This window comes from Hemitrygon akajei, chromosome 25, assembly GCF_048418815.1.
Source record: "Hemitrygon akajei chromosome 25, sHemAka1.3, whole genome shotgun sequence".
NCBI classification, from domain to species: domain Eukaryota; kingdom Metazoa; phylum Chordata; class Chondrichthyes; order Myliobatiformes; family Dasyatidae; genus Hemitrygon; species Hemitrygon akajei.
The window spans coordinates 16,453,690-16,475,552 of record NC_133148.1 but is presented as its reverse complement, the minus strand read 5'-3'; the positions used below and the strand labels follow the sequence as shown (position 1 = coordinate 16,475,552).

General features: G+C 42.9%; 1 protein-coding gene across 1 annotated transcript; it reads right to left on the bottom strand.

The window, feature by feature from the left end:
- Nucleotides 1-15,949: 15,949 nt before the first annotated feature.
- LOC140716207 (uncharacterized) lies at nucleotides 15,950-21,313 on the bottom strand. Its single transcript, XM_073028831.1, has 3 exons — nucleotides 21,228-21,313; nucleotides 19,374-19,492; nucleotides 15,950-17,854 (listed from the first exon to the last, which is right to left on the bottom strand). The coding sequence occupies exon 3, from the start codon at nucleotides 17,827-17,829 to the stop codon at nucleotides 16,792-16,794; it is 1,038 nt and encodes a 345-aa protein (XP_072884932.1). The 5' UTR covers nucleotides 17,830-17,854; nucleotides 19,374-19,492; nucleotides 21,228-21,313; the 3' UTR covers nucleotides 15,950-16,791.
- Between the last annotated feature and the right edge of the window lie 550 nt (nucleotides 21,314-21,863).

The window sequence follows — 21,863 nt, the reverse complement described above, 5'->3', positions numbered from 1 at the left end:
CCTCTCATCTTAAACCTTTGCCCTCTAGTTCATAGAGTAAGCATGCTTCAATATTCTCATCCCAAGCTTCTCAATTTATCCCTCCCTCATATGGAAGTGAGAACAAGATAGAAAAATGCAAGTAATCCTCAGAAGAGCTTTCTCAATTTCTTGGCTTTGAGCTGCTGTTTGAGAAGGAAGCAATGGGTACAAAGCAACGACTGTCTTTAAACAGTGCTTCTCTTAAAGGCAGAGATTTTACCACATAACAAAGGTGTCTAAAACTAGAAGACATCAGTTTAACGTTAAGGGCAGGAGGTTTGGATTATATTACTTGTGAACAGGAGGCTCCTCTATTCTTGAGTTTTTATTTGAGTAAATTTTTCACAAACCTGGTGGCTGCATTCTGGAATGCAATGTCGGAGAAGGTAGAGGATTTGAATTGAATTGACTTTATTACTTACATCCTTCAAATACATGAGGAGTAAAAACTTTTATGTTACTTCTCTGTTCAAATGTGCAATGTACACTATAGTAACTTATAATAAATAATGTACAACAGGATAGTCAATATAACATAGAAATACAGTAGTGTCAGCATGAATTAATTATTCTGATGGCCTGGTGGAAGAATAAGACCACAGAGCCTACTTTGGTGCTGTATGACTCAATGATACTCCCAGCCAATGTCGATGCAGTTTCCTTTGTCTAAATTATGAGTATGGATTGTAATCAGATAATCCCTTGGCTCTGGCTCCTCTGGTATTGAACAAGCTGCAACACAAGTGTGAAAACACCACATGCCGCCCTCGTTGCCACTAGATGACTGACAGGAAAAAAATGATATAAATATTAGAAGGCAGTAAGGTTGGGGAGGAATTAGAGATGAAGACAGAGACCACCCGAGAAGGATCTCTTCCCAGAGCCCCCTTTCTGTGGCAAACAACACGTTCAACTGCAACTCATTGGTATGGTCTTCTACTTTTTTTAAAACTCATACTGATTTTGGAAATCTTTTGTAGAAATATGATCTATGTTAGAATTACTCCTCGAATAAATGTGCACAACTTAAAGTAAATACTTTTCTTTAATCTGTGTCATTTGCTGGAAGTATCTCCACCTTGGTTGGGAGGGAAGGGGAACTCAGTGCTCTGGGTAGTGATCATAGACAGCTTCAGAACGTCCCTTCAGAACAGAGACTAAATTAGCTATGTAAATCAGTCTTTAAACTATAGGAGGTACAGAATCCTCTCCAATAGCCTCACTCACACTCAGCTGAGGCTCACTATTGAGACTGATACTATTTTATAATAATCATACCATCTGATGTGAAATATTAGCAATGACAAAATGTGGCAACTTGATTGCTGTAACCGTCTTTATTGAAGTAATGCAAGGGATTTCAAAGGTATGGGTTCACGAGTGTTGGAATTATAAAGGTGTGTGAGAGAGAGAGAGAGAGGGAGGTTGATGGAGAGAGAGGGGACAGCAGCGGTCAACTAATGAAAGCTGCCGCCTCACAGCCGCTGAAAACTGTGCTCGATCTTCAGCTTGGTTGCTGCCTGGGAACTTGCCTGTTCTCCCCGAGGCTGCTTGTCAGCTGATTGATCTGTTGGTCACTGTAAATTGCCCTGGGCCTGAACTCGCTGGAGTTTGGGAGAATGGGGAATTTCATTGAAACCTACTGAATACTGAAAGGCCTAGATACTGTACAGTGGATGTTGTGAGGATGTTACCTAAAGCTGAGAAATCTGGGACCAGAGGACACAGCCTTAGAATAGAGTGATGATAAATTTAAAACAGAGATTAAGAGGAATTCCTTTTCCTAGAGGGTGGTGAATCTGTGGAATTCATTGCCACAGATGGCTTTGGAGGCCAAATCATTGGATACATTTAAAGTGGAAGTTGATAGGTTCTTGATTATTCAGGACATCAAATGTAATGGGGAGAAGGCAGGAGAATGGGGTTGAGAGGGATAATAAATCAGCTGGAAGACATACTCCTATGTCTTATGATCTACTATTCCAAGCATGGTCTTTCCAATTACTTGTATGGCTGCAACAGGATGTCCTGACTCTTATATTCAGTGCCCTGACCACTGAATGCAAGCATGCAAATACTTCGGTGCCCTGTCCGCCTGTTACACTATAATATACAGTATATGCCAGTTTCTTGCTTCACTCGAGTCTCATTGAATTGTAACAGCAGAACTTTTACTCCTCATGCTTGCCCACCTTAAATTCATCTTCATTTGATTTATCCATATCTTGTATTGAGTATCGCAACCTTATGCACTTAGACAATAGATTGTAAATGGTTTTGTAAAGGTTTATTTTTGTCTTACCACAATCTAATTAATTACTAGGTCACTCTGTTGTGTTCTTTGTATGTACCGTGGGTTACTAAGAACAAACCATATACTGGAAGAATTAAAACTATAACTTTAATTTACAACAGCAAACAGCAAGCACATTTTCACCATAAAGTTTCTAGATCATTCTGTCATTTCTGCGCATGCTCCAAACTCTGTCCAATCACGTTTACACGTGACACATATCACCACATCTTCCTTAAAAAGAAAAACAATTAGCAACATTAATCAAAACAAATGCATAATTTAACATGTCTCTATCAGTCTCTCTGGGGGTTTACAAACACGAGTAGACCTAAGTGGTTCCCACAGTTCTTATGTTTCGTTGTCATTTTCATGTTTTGCCTGATCTGCATCAGTTAACTGAAACTCTGAAGTTGGCTCTTTCTTGAGGTCTTTGCGATTTCTTCTTTACACTGCTCCTTGTTCTGTTTGGACCATGTATGATCTGGATTGTACTTCATGTACTGTAGCTTTCTGTGTCCACGTGTTCATTTTGTCTTGTGTCCTCACTTCATCTCCTTGGTGCAGTTCACGTAATGGACAAGAACATCTGTCAAAGTATGTTTTCTGCTTTGCTTTGTGTTCATCTTTCCATCTTTTCACTTGTTCACCTCCCTCTGTTCTCAGAAGGCTCTCATCTATTGGCAGATTGGATCTCAAACGGCGTCCCATCAAGAGCTGAGCAGGTGAAAATCCACATTCAAGCGGAGTACTGCAATAGGCTAACAAAGCTTTATAAAAATCACCTCCACTATCTTTTGCTTTGTGCATCAGTTTCTTGATCATTCCTACCGACTTCTCAACCAATCCATTGGACTGAGGGAAAAAATGGACTAGAGGTTGTCTGAACAAAGCCCCATTGATAAGCAAAATGTCTCATACATTCACCATTGAATTGTGGACCATTGTCTGTGAAAACTTCATCAGGTACACCATGTCTGGAAAAAACTGATTTCATGCATGTAATTACATTCTCTGCTGTTGTTCTGCTCAAACCACACACTTCAGGATACATTGAGTAGTAATATGTTATTAATAGATAATCATTGTTGTCAGTTACAAAAAGATCAACACCTACCTTCTGATAAGGTCTCTGAAGACTAGGATGTGGATGCAGTGGCTCTGTAGGGTTGCTAGGTTGGCACTTTTTTGACAATATTTTGACATATTTGACAAGACGACACCAAATCTGCAATTTTTTGATTCATCCTGGGCCAAAACATCACTTCCCGCGCTCTTCTCTTACACTTTTCAATACCTAGGTGGCCTTCATGAATTTTCCCAAGCATTTCTTCTCGGAGACTTTTAGGAATCACAATTCTGCTACCTTTGTATGATATCCCATCCACAACAGAAAGTTCTGATCTGTGGTTCCAATATTCTTGTACTTCATAACCTAATCCGAATGTAAAGAAGTAATGTGAATGTGTTAATCTCTGCTCACGTAGCATGAGCAAGGAGAGTTTGTTTCAGGGTCCAGTCTGAAAGTTAAGCGCATGTGTGCATCTTAGATAAGATGAAATGCATTTTTTTTTTAATGTTGTGTACAAGGCAGATAGTTGGTGGGATTCTAAACACAAAGTACACTGCAGATGCTGTAGTCAAATCAACACGTACAAACAAGCTGGAGGAACTCAGCAGGTCAGGCAGCATCCGTTGAAACGAGCAGTCAGCGATTCAGGCCGAAACCTGAAAGTCCTGACGACGGGTCTCGGCCCGAAACGCTGACTGCTCGTTTCAACGGATGCTGTCCGACCTGCTGAGTTCCTCCAGCTTGTTTGTACATGTTGGTGGGATTCTAATATAGTTTGTATTGTCTTTTAGTTTTTGTATATTTGTTTTTTTTTAAATTTTCATACTGCATATGTAACTAGTGTGTGGGCCAAAATTAGGCTGAGGCTCTAACAGTGGGAATGATTTTCTTTTTCAAACTCATTTTGTTGCTTTTATTTTTGATATCCTCTTTCTGCATTAAAAAAATATAAAACAGACAAAGGAAATAATAACCCAAAAAAGTATTGGTTGACCTGAGTGTATTTTCCTGCAGGTGGGTAGGTTCTTGATTAGTAAGAGCGTCAAGAGTTACGGGGAAAAGGCAGGAGAATAGGGTTGGGGGGGGGGAATAAATAAATGATCGAATTGCAGAGATGGGCCCAATGGCCTAATCCTGCTCCAATGTCTTATGATCTTATGGCTCCTGATATGTCAGGGAGTGGTAAAATCTTGGGGGTGGACAGGGGAACTGCCAGATGCTTGTGGAGAACAGGTGACAGGAAAGAAATAATTGGGGAATGGGATTGCTCTGAGAGCTGGCATAGACTCGAAGGGCCTAATGGTCTCTTATTATCATAAGGATATACAGTGGGTAATCTTGCATGCAGGTGTCCATGTCCACAATGATAACTAGCCTACAATGGTCGGGTCCTGGCTGTTATACTGGGATCACTCTAAATGTGGAACTCCTTCATGGACCCTGAAGGAGGCAATGTTCCCTCCGAGGTGTGTGCGCGAGTGTGCATGCACACATCTTTTGCAACTAGCACGGGAAGGGCCTATGGCGTTGCTCTGACTGCCAGTATTGACTCCATAAGCTGAATGCTCCCCTACTTCCTGTAGGAGTAATGGAATTTAAACTCTGCACAAAAGGTTGCTGCCCTATACCTCATTGGCATATTGCACGATCATACACAATCACATTTCCATTCCAATTTCTGATGTGGACAGTGTCGACAATATGGAGTTTGTGATAATTTGTCTGCAGGTTTTAGAACTGGCTTATTTCACAATATTTTTATTGACGATATTTTATTAGTCAGTGCACACGTGATGTCACTGGGCAAAAAATTTGCACAGCACAAGATTTTTGCACACACTGGTCATTACAGGTTAGAGGGAATATTGCAAGGAGGTGGTAGGCTCAGGGAACAGGACCTCCAGAAGCAGCTCTACTGAAGCTGGACGTCAGTATCTTGGCTGAACCCTTACAGTTTCATTGGTGAGGCCTGGAGATTGATATTCCAAATCAATTCTCAGCTTCTATCACGTCAAACGTGTTTAATTGTAACATATGTCTATGAAGGTTCTCAGTCATCCAGTTCATTGAATATCAAGCAGTAGCAAATCAAGGCAATTGGACTTGCGGTGTTGTCTAGAACACAGAAACACGACACAGCAAGTCCAGTTGCCTTGATTTCCTACTGCTTGATGTTTAATTGTAACCATACACAAACAGTTGGTGTTTTCAGAAATGTACACAAAGACACAATGGTTAGATTGGTTAACTAACAGCTTAACTTATGTTCAGATCACTACAGAACAACATGCAGTCAATAACAGCTTCTTTATTTAAAGTGGAGGGAATTATGACCTGTGGCATGATGTTTATTTTTTGTGCATGATTTGCTGAAAATCGGTTTCAGCCTCTATCAGTGGCAGTTTGAGTCTTTATCCAAGTAACAGGGAGTAGAGGACCATTCGGCCTACCGAGTCAATACTGGCAGACAGAGCAACGCCCCATTCTGCCACTTTTCTCTCTACAGCCTGTTCTGTCCCTCAAGCCCACCAATTCCTCTAGTTCTCTTGTCATTCATCTACATAAGGGGCAGTTTACAGTGGTCAGTAAACCTACCCGCATGTCTTTAGCGTCTGGAAGAAAACTGAAGCACCCACGGAAAGAATGGGTCATGGGGATAATAGGCAAATTCTATATGGACAACACTGAAGGTTAGGATTGAACCAAGGTTGCTGGAATTGAGAAATAATGGCTCCTCTAGCTACCGACTGCTCAGCAAAGACTCTATAGTTCTTTCCAATTTATTTTCCACATTCCCTTCCTTGACACTAAATCTGAGCTTTTGGATTGTTGACTCAATGACTACGAACAGATCACCTTCACCTCTAAGAGATTTTAAATCACCCAAATGAGTCCATCTTGGAACCTCACACAGCAATCCTGTCAGTCCAATTCACCCATGGCCGCTCTGCCAACTGGTAACACCCAGGAGTCTATTTTCCCTCTCAAACCCTTTGTTTCCACGCCAACCATTGCCCAAAGCTTCAAACCCCTCACACAAAGTTTTCAACCAGCCACTAACAGGAAGTTTCCCTCTGTTTACCCTACATAAGCCAGTTCTGGTCTTTAAAGCCAGAACTGGCTTTAGCGGACCCGAGTCAGCCCCAACCACAAACTGTTCCAGCTGCTACCATCCGGGAAGCGGTACCGCAGCATAAAAGCCAGGACCAACAGGCTCCGGGACAGCTTCTTCCACCAGGCCATCAGACTGATTAATTTATGCTGATACAATTGTGTTTCTATATTGACTGTACTGTTGTACGTACTATTTATTATAAATTACTATAAATTGCACATTTAGACGGAGACGTAACATAAAGATTTTTACTCCTCATGTATACGAATGATGTAAGTAATACAGTCAATTCAATTCTGCAATGATTTGTTCTCCACTTGGACACCTTACTGGATCTCAAGAGAAACCAGGAATTTATCACTATTAATCTATCTCTAAAAATTGGGACTTAATTCTCTAGAGTACAGGAACTAGTTATAAATACCACTCGCTCACTGGGCCACTAAAAGATGCAAAGCTGAACGCTCTCAGCATGGAGACACTGCAAAGGTGAATGAGCTCACCCCCACCCACCAGAACTTCTCTGGAAATTTGCAACAACTGCAAAAGCACGTCTTCTCTGAATGACAGCATTCAGAGTTCTCCCAAGTAAGCAAGATTATCACAAAGATAAAGTGAAATGCGTGCCTATCTCAATTTCTCTACATTTTACATCTGCCTTCACATTTATAATTTTTGGATACTGGTCCATTTTTTGAGGCTGAAAACTTCGCCTCTATTGTAGGGGATGGAAACCTATATTCCAAAATCCACCTCTGTCTGTCTGGAAACTGACTAAAGATGCACTGGTTTTCACTGCAATGGCCATTCTGGTTGGGGTGACATGCTGGATCTTTGCTTGACAGAAAACACATCTTAAGACCATAAGACAAAGGAGCAGAATTAGGCCATTTGGCCCATCAAGTCAGCTCCGCCATTCAATCATGGCTGATCTTTTCTTCCCCTCCTCAGCCCCACTCCCCAGCCTTCTCTCCTGTATCTTTGATGCCCTGTCCAGTCAAGAATCTCTCAATCTCTGCCTTAAATACACCCAGCGACCTGGCCTCCACAGCTTCCTGTGGTAATAAATTCCACAAATTCACCACCCTTTGGTTTAAGAAATTTCTCCGCATCTCTGTTTTAAATGGACGCCCCTCTAATCTGAGGCTGTGCCCTCTTGTCCTTCGAGATTCTCCAAGGGGCAAGAGTATTCTTGAAACTAGACTTGTGGGCCAATACTCCCAAAATTATTTGTATTCATTTATCGTTGCTGGCACAAATGGTCTTTATGCTTTTAAAAATGTTTGCGTGAGTAGTTACTTACAAAATGCATACAGCATCTACATTACAGATGATGAACAATTTCCAGAAAAAGACTTAGAATTTAGGTAAAAATTTGGCATTCACTAGTCAGGTGTCTGGTCTGCCCAACTTTTCCGTAGACTGAGAAGAAACAACTCATGGATTGGAAATGGGTCAGGAACCACACTGTGTAGACAAGTGCCTCATAGGCAGGGGTTTATCTGTCTCCAGCGGTTGGCTCCTAATGTCCCTAACTATCTCAGATTTGCACAGCAGGCCAGGCAGCATCTATAGGGAGAAGCGCTGTCGACGTTTTGGGCCGAGACCCTTCGTCAGGACCAAGGGTCTCGGCCCGAAACATCGACAGTGCTTCTCCCTGTAGATGCTGCCTGGCCTGCTGTGTTCCACCAGCATTTTGTGTGTGTTGTTGTTTGAATTTCCAGCATCTGCAGATTTCCTCCTGTATCTCAGATTTACTTCATTTCAAGGAATAGTGCTCAAAACACAGTGATGATGGAAGATAGATAAAAAGCAGGGATGTTTGTAAAAGCAAGTGGAGAAAATGCTTCCAGAGCCACCCAAGGGCAGACAACTGTTTAAGATTCAGTGCGACTCACAAATAGTTTAAAAGCGATTGGAAATCATTTCATCTGAGCTCCCACACAGAGTTAAGAATCAGGAGTGAGGTAGGCCGCTCAGCTCTCAGCCTGCACTCTCATTCAATCAGGTCATAGTTGATCTGGTTATAATCTGCATTCCTACTGACTACGGGCAACCTTTCACACATTGCCTATCAGGTATCAATCTTCCTTTGGCTTACAGACATACTTACGGGCTCTGCTCCCTTGGAGAAAGAATTCCAAAGTCTGAGAGAACCATAGTTCACTTATCAGTCATAAATGAGTACCATATATTTAAAACTGTGACTCTAGGACTGGTTAACCCCAGCCTCTCCACATTCACACTGTTATGACATTCTCACCTCCTAATGTTTCTATCAAGTCTCAGCTTTCCAAACTTCAGCAGAAATAAGATGAGCCTGTCCAACTTTTCCTCATAGGGTCAACTGCCATATTCCAGATATCAGCCTAACAAAACTTAGAATGCATTTATATCCTTTTGTAAGTACTCCAGGTATTGTTTCACCAATGTCCTATACTACAAAACATGTAACCTTCCTACATTTGTACTTAATTCTCCTCATCATAAACATTAATATCACTAGCTCTCATTTTATACGTGCATATTGCTTTTGGCAAGACATTCATTATGATACCCAGATCTCTCAGCATCCCTGGGCTCCACCATCTCACGCCATATAGAGAAAACGCTGATACCGTATTTTTTCCCCTGCAAAATGGTTAATCTCACATTTTTCCACATTATGTTCCATTTATCGATTACTTTGCTGATTTCACTACCTACCTATTTCCCTTGAAACTATCTTACCTATATTCCCCCCCTCCCCCCACACACAACTCACTTTCCTCCCAGTGTTATCAGCAGATTTAATCTCTCTCACCTAGATGGGGTCAGTTGTGCTGTGAGGATTACATTCCTTGACTTCTCTAGTGCCTTTAACACCATCCAGCCCAAGATCTTAAAGCACAAACTAACGGAGATGGGAGTAGACTCTCACATGGTGGATTGGATAGTGGACTACTTGACAGATAGACCTCAGTATGTGCGGTTGGGAGACTGTAGGTCTGACACAGTGGTCAGCAGCACAGGAGCGCCACAGGGAACCGTACTCTCTCCGGTCCTGTTCACCCTGTACACATCTGACTTCCAATATAACTCGGAGTCCTGCCATGTGCAGAAGTTCGCTGATGACACGGCCATAGTGGGGTGTGTCAGGAATGGACAGGAGGAGGAGTATAGGAAACTGATACAGGACTTTGTGATATGGTGCAACTCAAACTACCTGCGTCTCAATGTCACCAAGACCAAGGAGATGGTGGTGGACTTTAGGAGATCTAGGCCTCATATGGAGCCAGTGATCATTAATGGAGAATGTGTGGAGCAGGTTAAGACCTACAAGTATCTGGGAGTACAGTTGGACGAGAAGCTAGACTGGACTGCCAACACAGATGCCTTGTGCAGGAAGGCACAGAGTCGACTGTACTTCCTTAGAAGGTTGGCGTCATTCAATGTCTGCAGTGAGATGCTGATGATGTTCTATAGGTCAGTTGTTGAGAGCGCCCTCTTCTTTGTGGTGGCGTGTTGGGGAGGAAGCATTAAGAAGAAGGACGCCTCACGTCTTAATAAGCTGATAAGGAAGGCGGGCTCTGTCGTGGGCAAAGTACTGGAGAGTTTATCATCGGTAGCTGAGCGAAGGGCGCTGAGTAGGCTACGGTCAATTATGGAAAACCCTGAACATCCTCTACATAGCACCATCCAGAGACAGAGAAGCAGTTTCAGCGACAGGTTACTGTCGATGCAATGCTCCTCAGACAGGATGAAGAGGTCAATACTCCCCAATGCCATTAGGCTTTACAATTCAACTGCCAGGACTTAAGAACTTTTTTTAAAGCTATTATTAATGCTTTTTGAGTTAGTGATTTAGATGCATATCATATTATTACTGAGTTAAGTATTGTATGTAATGAGTTTTTGCTACAACAAGTGTATGGGACATTGGAAAAAATGTTGAATTTCCCCATGGGGATGAATAAAGTATCTATCTATCTATCTATCTATCTATCTATCTAATAATCTTTGGTTACTTCAGAAAACAAAGCCTGCTCCAAGCCTTCCTGAGTAATGCTCCCCAATTATTTCTCTGCTACATCGAGGACTGAATTGGTGCTGTTTCCTGCACCCATGCTGAGCTTGTCAATTTCACCAACTTTGCCTTCCACTTCCATCCTGCCCTTAAATTCACTTACTTCTCTGGCATCTCTCTCCCCTTTCTCAATCTCTCTGTATCCATCCCTGGAGAAAGACTGTCTACTCAACCTACTGACCCTCACAGCTACCCAAACTATACCTCTTTCCACCCCGTCACTTGTAAAAGTACTATCCCTTTTCTGATTGTCTCCGTCTCTGCCGTCTCTTTCCTCAGGATGAAGCTTTCGTTTCAATAACATCTGAGATGTTTTCCTTCTTCAAAGAAGGGGTTTCCCTTCCCTTTACCATTGACGCTGCTCTTATCCACTGCCCTCATTCCATCTTCCCACTGCCTTAACAGAGAGTAGAGTTCCACTTGTCCTTACCTAGCACCTCACGAGCCTCTGCATCCTGCAAATTATTCTCTGCAACTTCCACCATCTTCAACGGTATCCTACCGCCTAACACATCTTAATCTCCCCTCCACAGTGCACTCTCCCCAGGGATTGTGCTCTCTCTATTCCCTTGTCCATTCTTCACTCCTCGCTGATCTCGCTCCAGGTATTTATCCCTGCAAGCAGCACAAGAGCTCACCAGCCCATTCACCTCCTCCCTCGTCAGCATTCAGGGCCCCAAACAGTCCTTCTAGGTGAGGCAAAACCACACCTGCAAGTCTGTCGGAGTCATCTACTGTATCCAGTGCCCTTGTATATCGGTGAGACCCGATGTAGATTGGGGACTGCTTTGTCGAGCACCTTTGCTCTTCCCCCCTTTTTAATTTCACTCCCCCTCCCATTCCAACCTATCAGTCCATGGCCTCCTCTATTAGCACAGTGGAGCCACTCTCAGGCTGGAGGAGTGACATCTCATTTTCCACCAGTGTAGCCTCCAACATGACAGCGTGAACAGTGATTTCTCTAACTTAGAACATAGAACAGTACAGGCCCTTCGGCCCACAATGTTGTGCTGACCCTCAAACCCTGCCTCCCATATAACCCCCTACCTTACATTCCTCCATATACCTGTCTAGTAGTCTCTTAAACTTTACTAGTGTGTCTGCCTCCACCACTGACTCAGGCACCAACCACTCTCTGAGTGAAAAACCTTCCTCTAATATCCCCCTTGAACTTCCCTCCCCTTACCTTAAAGCCATGTCCTCTTGTACTGAGCAGTGCTGCCCTGGGGGAGAGGCGCTGGCTGTCCACTCTGTCTATTCCTCTTAATATCTTGTACACCTCTATCATGTCTCCTCTCATCCTCCTTCTCTCCAAAGAGTAAAGCCCTAGTTCCCTTAAACTCTGATCATAATCCATACTCTCCAAACCAGGCAGCATCCTGGTAAATCTCCTCTGTACCCTTTCCAATGCTTCCACATCCTTCTTATACTGAGGCGACCAGAAATGGACACAGTACTCCAAATGTGGCCTAACTAGAGTTTTATAGAGCTGCATCATTACATCGCGTCTCTTAAACTCTATCCCTCGACTTATGAAAGCTAACACCCCATAAACTTTCTTAACTACCCTATCTACCTGTGAGGCAACTTTCAGGGATCTGTGGACATGTACCCCCAGATCCCTCTGCTCCTCCACACTACCAAGTATCCTGCCATTTACTTTATACTCTGCCTTGGAGTTTGTCCTTCCCAAGTGTACCACCTCACACTTCTCCGGGTTGAACTCCATCTGCCACTTCTTAGCCCACTTCTGCATCCTATCAATGTCTCTCTGCAATCTTTGACAATCCTCTACACTACCTACAACACCACCAACCTTTGTGTCATCTGCAAACTTGCCAACCCACCCTTCTAACCCCACATCCAGGTCGTTAATAAAAATCACAAAAATTAGAGGTCCCAGAACAGATCCTTGTGGGACACCACTAGTCACAACCCTCCAATCTGAATGTACTCCCTCCACCATGACCCTCTGCCTTCTGACAATGACAATTTGTCAAAATGACAATGACAATGACAAGTTCTGACAATGGAGATGATGATGGACTTCAGAAAGACTAAGCTTGCACTACTCCCTGTTTCTATTAATGCTAGGATGTGGTGAGGACCTACAAGTACCTGGGGGTGCACCTGGATGACAGACTCGAGTGGAACACCAACACAGAGCCTCTACTTCCTGAGGAGACTGAGGTCCTTTCGAGTATGCTTGCCTCTCCTTCACATGTTCTACCCGACTGTTGTCGCCAACATCATAATCTATGCAGTGTGTGCTGGGGCAATGGCATCAACACAAGTGATGCCAACAGGCTCAATAAACTGATTAGAAAGGCTGGCTCTGTTATAGGAGTCAAACTGGACATACTGCAGGCTGTGGTAGAACAAAGGACCCTACAGAAAATCCTGGCAGTTCTGGACAATGTTTCTCACCCTCTGCATGCCACCTTGGCTGAATAGAGAAGCACTTTTAGCAATAGACTAGGACAAGTGCACTGCTCCAATGAGGACTATATCAGGTCATTCTTACTCTCAGCCATTAGGTCCTATAATGAGTCAACCTATAGCTGGGGAAATGATGACGCCCTCCTGTTAGACTGTTTAAGGTAACTTTTTTTTATTCTTTCTTTCTTCTCTTCTAATATTTGTATATCTGTGCACTTGTAATGCTATATGACATTGTAATTTCCTTTGGGATCAATAAAATATCTATCTATCTGATTTTCCATATCCCATTCTACCTCCCCTATTCACCCATCTATCACCCCCCACCCCCCCAGTGCCCCACCTCTTTCCCCTTCTCCCATGGTCCTCACTCTACTCCTAGAAGATTCCTTCTTCTTCAGCCCCTTTCCTTTCCCACCTTTTGCCTCCATACTTCTCAATTCATCCTTCCTCCTCCACTCCCTCACATGGCTTCACCAATCACCTACCATCTTGTACTCCTTCCCCTCACCTTCTTCCTTCCTTTCCAGTCCTAACGAAGGGTCGCGACCTGAATTGTGGACTGTTTACTTCTCTTCATCAATGTCGCCCGACCTACTGAGCTCCTCCAGCATTTTGTGTGTGTGTGTGTGTGTGTGTGTTGCTCTGGATTTCCAGCATCTGCAGAATCTCTTGTGTTTACTTCACAAGGCTCCACTAACTTGGAAAAATATTCATTCCCCTTCTTGAAACTATACTGGCCCAATTTCTTGGATTTTCATAATTCCCCCACTATAGCAGTAATAGTTTCTAACTATTTTCCTATCTCAGATGTTAATTGCTATGTGGAATCCTGTCTCCATTCCTTTTTAAATGAGCTATATTTGTATGTCCAAAGAAATGGAAAAATCTACACAATTTTGGGAAGTTAATACCAAAAGAGCAACATCATGTGGGCCACTTCTTTTGAGACCCTTGAAAGAAGTCCAACAAGTCCCAGTGATTTTTCAGCCCACATTTCCAATAATTTACAGAGGAGCATTAAAATGTGACTGTAATTTTCCTGACTTCCTTCTTCCCAATTAAGGTATGGCGATTACTGGGGTGTTACATGTTATCTGTATCCTTCGTCGTGAAGATCGATGTAGGTCAGGTACAGCTTGATCTTGTTTGGTTTCAAAATGTGCGGTTCTGAGAAATGATCCCAAAATCACTGTGCTATGCACAAAGGGAAATCCTCCGTGACCTTCACGGTACCTTTCTGTTAAGTTTGGTGGCTCATTCTGCAGAGTGGGCCAAGTGGTTTCCTAACTTTGTTTCATTTGGTGGGATACGTGTATATGGTTGAATGACAATAAACTTGAACTTATTTCTAATTTCCACCCAAACCATTTCTGAATGCTTTCAACTCGACCTCAGAACTATTTATCTATCAGCCTCTATCTGTTTGCATAATTTGTTTTTTGCACATCAGTTTTTACTTATGCAGTTTTTCATAAACTCTATTGTATTTCTGTACTTTTATGTAAATACCTACAGAAATATGAATCTCTAGGTAGTATATGGTATTTGATAATAAATTTACTTTGGTTTGCTGAATCAAATCCCCTCCATTAATTAACAGAGCCACTCCCCCATCTCCCGATCTTTCCTAATTGTCCTGCATCCTTCCATACTCAGCTCCAATTTGCCACATTGCTGAAATGGCTGTCACACAATACCTGCTTGCTCCTATTTGTGTTCTCAGTACATCTGTTTGTTTCAAATACTTCACGCACACAGATGTGCAACCTACAGTTCTGTGCTTTTATTATTTCTGTCATCTCTAGTCCTGCCCACTGAGTTGATTTTAGATTTGTACTCTAGATCCCTTCAGGTCCGTCTCTTTATCATTGCTATATTAGTATCCCTTGCTCAAGCCTTCTCTGTACTATTCAAGCTCATTTCCCCAACTTTAATCCCCTATCGCCCACTACTTGTTTTAAATCCTCCCTACTTCTCTAGCTCTGCGAGGTTATGAGAAGACTGATCCCAGCCTAGTCCAGATGTAGATCACCCATCTGTGCGACCCAGTACTGATATCAGAGCCACACAGACCATAACCCACCTTCTACAAAACTACTGCCGCTTATTAATTGACAGAACATAGAACACTACAGCGCAGTACAGGCCCTTCGGCCCACAATGTGGTGCTGGCCTTACAACCTACTCTAAAATAAATCTAACCCTTTTCTCCTAAACATTTTCTGTCTTCCATTCATGTGCCTATCTAAGATTTTTCTGTCTTCCATTCATGTGCCTATCTTCCATTTTTCTGTCTTCCATTCATGTGCCTATCTAAGATTTTTTAAATGTCCTGGCAGGGCATATACCCACCCCTCTCTATATAAAAATCTTATCTCTGACATCTCTCCTGTACTCTCCTCCTTAAAATTATGCCCCTACATATTAACTCTGGCTATCGACTTGATCTATGCCTCTTACCATCTGGCACACCTCTATCAAGTCACTTCTTTTCCTCCTTTGCTTCAAGGAGAAACACTCAACCCATCCTTAGAGGATGTGCTCTCCAATTCAGCCGGCATCCTGGTAAATCGCCTCTGCACCCTCTCTAAAACTTCCACATCCTTTCTATAATGAAACAACCAGAAATGAACATGATATTCCAAATGTGGTTTGATCAGGGCAGCAACAATTGTCTCATATGCCTGTCAAATTGTACATAGCTGAGGGACTGATACAGGGATTATTAACTAACGTGTTGTAATTTGGTGGCCAGTTCCTTCCCACCCAGACGATTCCTTGTCCTGCCTCTGTCGTTGGTACCCAAACTTTTGGACTTTGCTACACAGAACAACGTTAATTTCCCCCACTATAGTTTCTCCCCCAACCACCACATTCTCATTTGATCCCCTCTCCTTATTTGAATGGCTTTCTTTACTAATAGTGTCAAGAAGCCATTCACGGTTCAAGCTTTTTCCCATTATTGACTATTAGTACAATAAAATGGGACGTTTGATCATATAGTCTATGTTATTATGGCCAACTTCCGTCCAGCTACATTAAACGTTCCCTGTAACTGTAACACTTGTTTCCCTTGTACAAATCAATGCACTGTTGAAATGAAATCTTCTGCATGCAAAACAAAATTCTTCACTGCACCTCGGTACAGGCAAGAATAATAGACCAATTTACCAAGGTATGTTTTGGAGATTTTCACTGCTGCTTCTCATGATCTTCTGTCCCCTGTGGCATCGGAGACGAGCGTCTATAAAGGCCGTTGTGCTTCACTTTCAGTTCAGAGTTTGATCTGTGTGTTCTTTTTTCCTGATATCTTGAAACTAATAGTTTGTCACCATTTTAGAAGTATTAGTTTTAAAAATAGTTTCCAATATTGATTTAATTACTGTGTCACTAATGCTAATCTTTACCTGTGTTATGTGTCAGCTGACTGCACGGTGTCAGAAAGATGAAACACAACCTCTTATACAAAGGGATCCCTGTATCAGGTGATTCAATTAATCAATTTCCCTTCTTCTTCCATAGAGGTATCATTACATATAACATGCAAATCAGTACAAATGCAGTATAGTTTGATCAACACTTTCAGAGATGCTAACAGATAAAACATTTCAAACACATTGAGATGGATATTGCACAAAGGTCTCCAACGATGTTATCAAAGCAAGCCCGCACTTACAGCAACGACATAAACAAGCAACGGAAACAACCCAGACTCTCAGGTCGAAAGGCATTTTGTCCTGGTTATGAATAACCACAGCGGTACAGTCAAATACAAGCTGCAGTCACTTGTGAACTTGCTGGTGTCGCAGCAGGCTGGATGACTGCGTGAATCCCTTCCCACACAAAGAGCAAGCGAAGGGCTTCTCCCCAGTGTGAATCAGCTGGTGTCTCAGCAGATAGGATGACAGAGTGAATCTTTTCCCGCACTCCAAACAGGAGAAGGGCCGCTCCCCTGTATGGACTCGCTGGTGCCTGATAAGGTTGGTCGAACATCGGAACGCCTTTCCACAGTGCGTGCAGTTGAATGGTTTCTCTCCGGTGTGAACACGCTGGTGCCTTTGCAGGTCAGCGGATACAGTGAATCCCTTCCCGCACTGAGAGCAGGTGAAGCGCCTCTCTCCACTGTGAGTCCGCTGGTGTTTCAGCAGTTCCTGCTTACTCTTAAAGCCCCTTACACATTCAAAACACGTGAAAGGTTTCTCATCAGTGTGAACCAGTTGGTGTGCTGTGAGGTTGGATGACTGGGTGAATCCTTTCCCACACACGGTGCAGATAAACGGCCTCTCCCCAGTGTGAGTCTTTTGGTGTTTCAGCAAGTGACTTCTCTTTTTAAAGCTCTTCTTACAGTCCGGACATTTAAAAGGTCTCTGGTCAGTGTGAACGAGCTGGTGTGCGGTGAGGTTGGATGCAGAAGTGAATCCCTTTCCACAAGCAGAGCAGGCAAAGGGTCTCTCCTCACTGTGTACGTGCTGGTGTTTCAGCAGATGAGCCCTGCTTTTGAAACTCTTCTTGCAGTCGGAACACTTAATAGGCTTTTGATCGGTGTGGACAAGTCGGTGTGCGATGAGGTGGGTTGACTGCGTGAATCCTTTTCCACACATGGAGCACGTGTAGGGCTTCTCCCCAGTATGAATTCGCTGGTGTCTCAGCAGGGTGTATGAACGGGTGAAGCCCCTCCCACACACAGAGCATACAAATGTCTTCTTGCCTGCCAGAATGGACCTTCTCACTTCCATTTCCAAACGCTGAAGAGCTCTAGGGCTGCATGAGTCACACGGTCTGTTCTGGTCTTGACACGATGTTTTGTTTGAATTTTCCATCCGAGGATTCTCCTTTTTTAATATCCTGTGAGATGTTTTCAATGGATAAAATACGAGGAAAAAAGATGAGTGAGAACCCACAAAATAAGCAAAGGTAGGTTGAAAAATTGAACTTCATGAATATGTTGAGTTGTGGGGCTTGTGCTAGAAAAACACGCCAACTCAGTTGGTTCATTAGTCTCCTTCGGGAACGGGAATCATCAGCTAATCCTGACCTATACCAACATCTGGGCTCTTTGGCAGGGAAAATACAACAGAAGAGGGGTTGGGGGAGAAGGCAGATTTTATACACCCTGAACACATTTTCCGACAGAAACTTTCTAGCCTGCAGACTCCAGCTAAAAGAGTGAAGTAGCTGGATGAAAATATCAATGCTTCCCACCTCTCATCCTAATCCCGCAGCACTCCAACTTAAACAGCTTGACTATCTTCATTCCCGTTTCTATAACATTGCACAATAAAGATATTGCTTCCTAAATACTTTTGGGTGTATCTTATGGATTTTGGGCTGCTGATCATGAAAATCACCATGAAATTTCCCTACCATGCACCATTTTTTAAAAAAAATTGCCTATATTCTTTATTTCAATTCAAGCCAGAATAACTGATGCCAAGATTAAGGAAGGCATTTTTGCTGATCCACAAATCAAACAGGTAATCAGTTAGAAGAACTTTTAGTAGGACTGGAGAAAATTGCATGGAAGGTATTCAAAGGTGTTGTTAAAACTTTCCTCAGCAACTATAATGCACCAAACTACACGCAGCTGGCTGACAACATGCTTCAAGCATACAAAACAATGAAGTTCAAAACATCACTAAAAATTCACTTTCTGGATTTCCATTTGGACTTCTTCCCAATAATCTTTACGTTGTCGGTGATAATCATGGTGAAAGACTTCACCAGGACATTGCAGTCATGGAGAAACAATATCAGGGCGATTGGAATTCATCAACGCTGGCTGATTATTGTTGGACACTTAAGCAAGAAGCCTCAGACACTGAGTACAAATGAAAATCATCCACAAAACATTTTTAGCTCAGTTGAACTATTGCAGAGCATCAGAAGATTGATGCAATTAAACAAATTATATTCAATAATAGTTAATTTCTTGTCTTTCTAAATTCCCATGTGATGCAAGAAGTCTGAAATTATATTTGTGTTCAGCTTCAAGAGGTCTATCATAAACAAAAGACAATTCTGAGAAAGCAATACTTCTGGAAATAAAATGGTTGTCCAGTGTAATCAGGAGCAGCAAAGTGAGAGTACTTTCACCACATAGACTGCAGTTCTGTCCGATGTCACCAACTTTACAAAGGCCATTTGAGAACAATGTTACTGTTCGCCTTGCAAGTGACACTGATATCAAGTGCAGCAACAGAAAGGTTTCATCTCTACAGAGAGTGCATTGTTGAAAAAATAGAGCTTATGCCACTAATAATCAAGAATTGGGTTGGGCAATAATGGTAGCTACGCCACTCACACATGCATCCTGTAAACGAACTAGAAAGAGTAGATTGCTGTTCAGAAATTCAAAGCGACTCACGTTGACTACTCCAGCACAGTGCCCTCTTTGCTGTCTGTCTCTGAGCTTTCTTCCTGCTGGCTTCTAAGCAATTAATCCATACTTGTCAACATTATGATGCCAGGTGAGGCCCAGGGGCTCTGAGGAGGTACAAAAATTAGGCCATGATTTTAAGTTGGCAAATGATCAATGAAAGATGATTCACTTTATGAAACTTTATAATTTAACCCAAATTGTATGACTGTTATCGTTAATCAATTCCTTATGCACCGCATGGGGTTTGCTTTGATCCATTTATTGATCTAACCACCCAAATACAAATCTATAAATAACATTGGGTACTAATGTACATAAATGCTTTATTGCAAGAGAATTTGAGTACTAGAATATGGATGTATTGTCATGGCTGTATAGGGGTCAGAAGAGCTGAGACTCCATCTGGAGTTCTGGTCTCCTCATCAGAAGATCTTGCTGCCATGGGCGAGGTATAACAAATGTTTGCCAGTTTGATTCCTTAGATGGCAGGACTGTATTCAGGGCTTATATAAAATCAGAGCACAACTTACAGAATCCTCTGAAACTGTAACAGAACCAGACAGGTAAGATACAGGGAGGATGCTCCTGGTGGCCACAGATTCCAGAACCAGTAGTTACCAACTCAGGACATGAGAAAGCACATTTCAAATTCAGATCAAGGGAAAGTTCTTCACCAAGAGGGTAATTATCCACTACAGAGAAGGCAGTTGAGACCAAGTCATTGAATATGTTCAAATGAGTAAATATATGTTTTAATGATAAAGCCATCAAGGGATAAGGGTAGGAGCAGGTTCTGGAAGCCATGGTCCTCTTAACTGCAGCAGGTGTGAAGCCTACTCCTGTTTCTGTTCTCTGTTACTATGACAGCATTAGCTTATGGAGAGGCGGGGCGGTCTCGACGACCCTCGTGAGCTAATTCTGCTCCTGTATCTTATGGTAAAAGCCTTACACAAAAATATTGATCGTGAGCAAAAAGTAAGCTGCTGGAGCAAGTCTCTCGTTTAGACTTTCAGCCCAGATGAAGGGCCTCGATCCAAAGCCCATTTCTTTCCACAGTGTTCCTTTAGCAGCTCACCATTTGCATCAGATTCCAGCAGCTAGTCTCACGTCAATATTAATTTAGCCACAATTATTTTGCTCCTGCTTAACTTTATGGAGTAGTTTAAAGCCTGCCTGTAGGAGAAATTCACAATAATACCTGACATCAGTTATCAGCAGAAATTGGAGAAGCTACAATTATTCAGCCTAGAACAAATGAGGTTAGAGGGCGATGTAACTATGGAATTTAATGCTGTGTTTTAAGGTAATTGACGGCGAAATCAGAAGGTGTACGGACAATATTATTTTTCAGTCTGAATTTCCAGCATGGAGCACAGATTCTTTAAATAAGTTCTCAGCAGATTTAATAGTTATGCCGAAGAAGCAGATATACTATATTAAAAACAGCTATCTAGGGAAAAGCAGTAAAAAAAAAGGTATCAACTAAGGTGCCAACATGGACCCTAAAAGACTTATTTTAACGCTGGCCAGTCGTCTCGAAAATGGCGAGTGATTATACCCAGGATGCCTGGCGGGCTGGACAGTGGCCTATTTCCTGCAGACGGTGGGTGGGGGCAATGCGCCAAGAAGCGGGGGCGGGGGCGGGGGGTCCCATGGCCGAAGAGTGTGTTTGAAAGGAGCATGCGCAGTGCGGCCTACGGTCCCTTAGTGTGGCGGCTGCGGGCCTCAGAAACACCGAGCGCGCTTCGTTGTGCTCGGATCAGAGCCGCGGCATCGGCCGAATGGATGGTAAATCCCCTTCGTCGTTAACTGTATGGTGCAACCCCTCCCCCCTCCTACCCGGCATCACCCGCTGACTTCTCCCGTTTCCACGGCGTCCGGCTCACCCGCAAGAGCTTTGACGCATGCGGTATCTGCATGACTCGAGGCACATGGTGAGCATGCGCACTCATTTGCCGTGGATGGGGGTGGTTCAGGTTCCAGAGGATTCTGGGTACTGCTACCGCCATTAATCGATGACTCGCAGTGATAGTCTTTGTACAGTTGTTAAGTTAATATTAAGTGATTTGAGTTTGAACGACCTTCTATCTTCGCGTGGTTCAGGACCACCACTGACGTCCTGGACATGGAATGCTTAGATTAGATTAGATTCAACTTTATTGTCATTGTGCCGAGCACAGATACAAAGCCAAATGAAATGCAGTTAGCATCTAACCAGAAATGCAAATAATAGTGTTATTTACAAAAATAACTGCGAATAAAAAGTAAGCGCTACAGCACACAAATATAAAATTACTGAGACAGTACAATATGGGTGCTATATTGCTTAGCGCTGTGATGTGAGGCTCAGCAGGGTCACAGCCTCAGGGAAGAAGTTCTTCCTGTGCCTGCTGGTGCGGGAGCGGGGGCTTTTGTAGCGCCTACTGTTTGTCCGCCTACTGTATCCGAATTACATGACTTCTCAACCACCCTGAA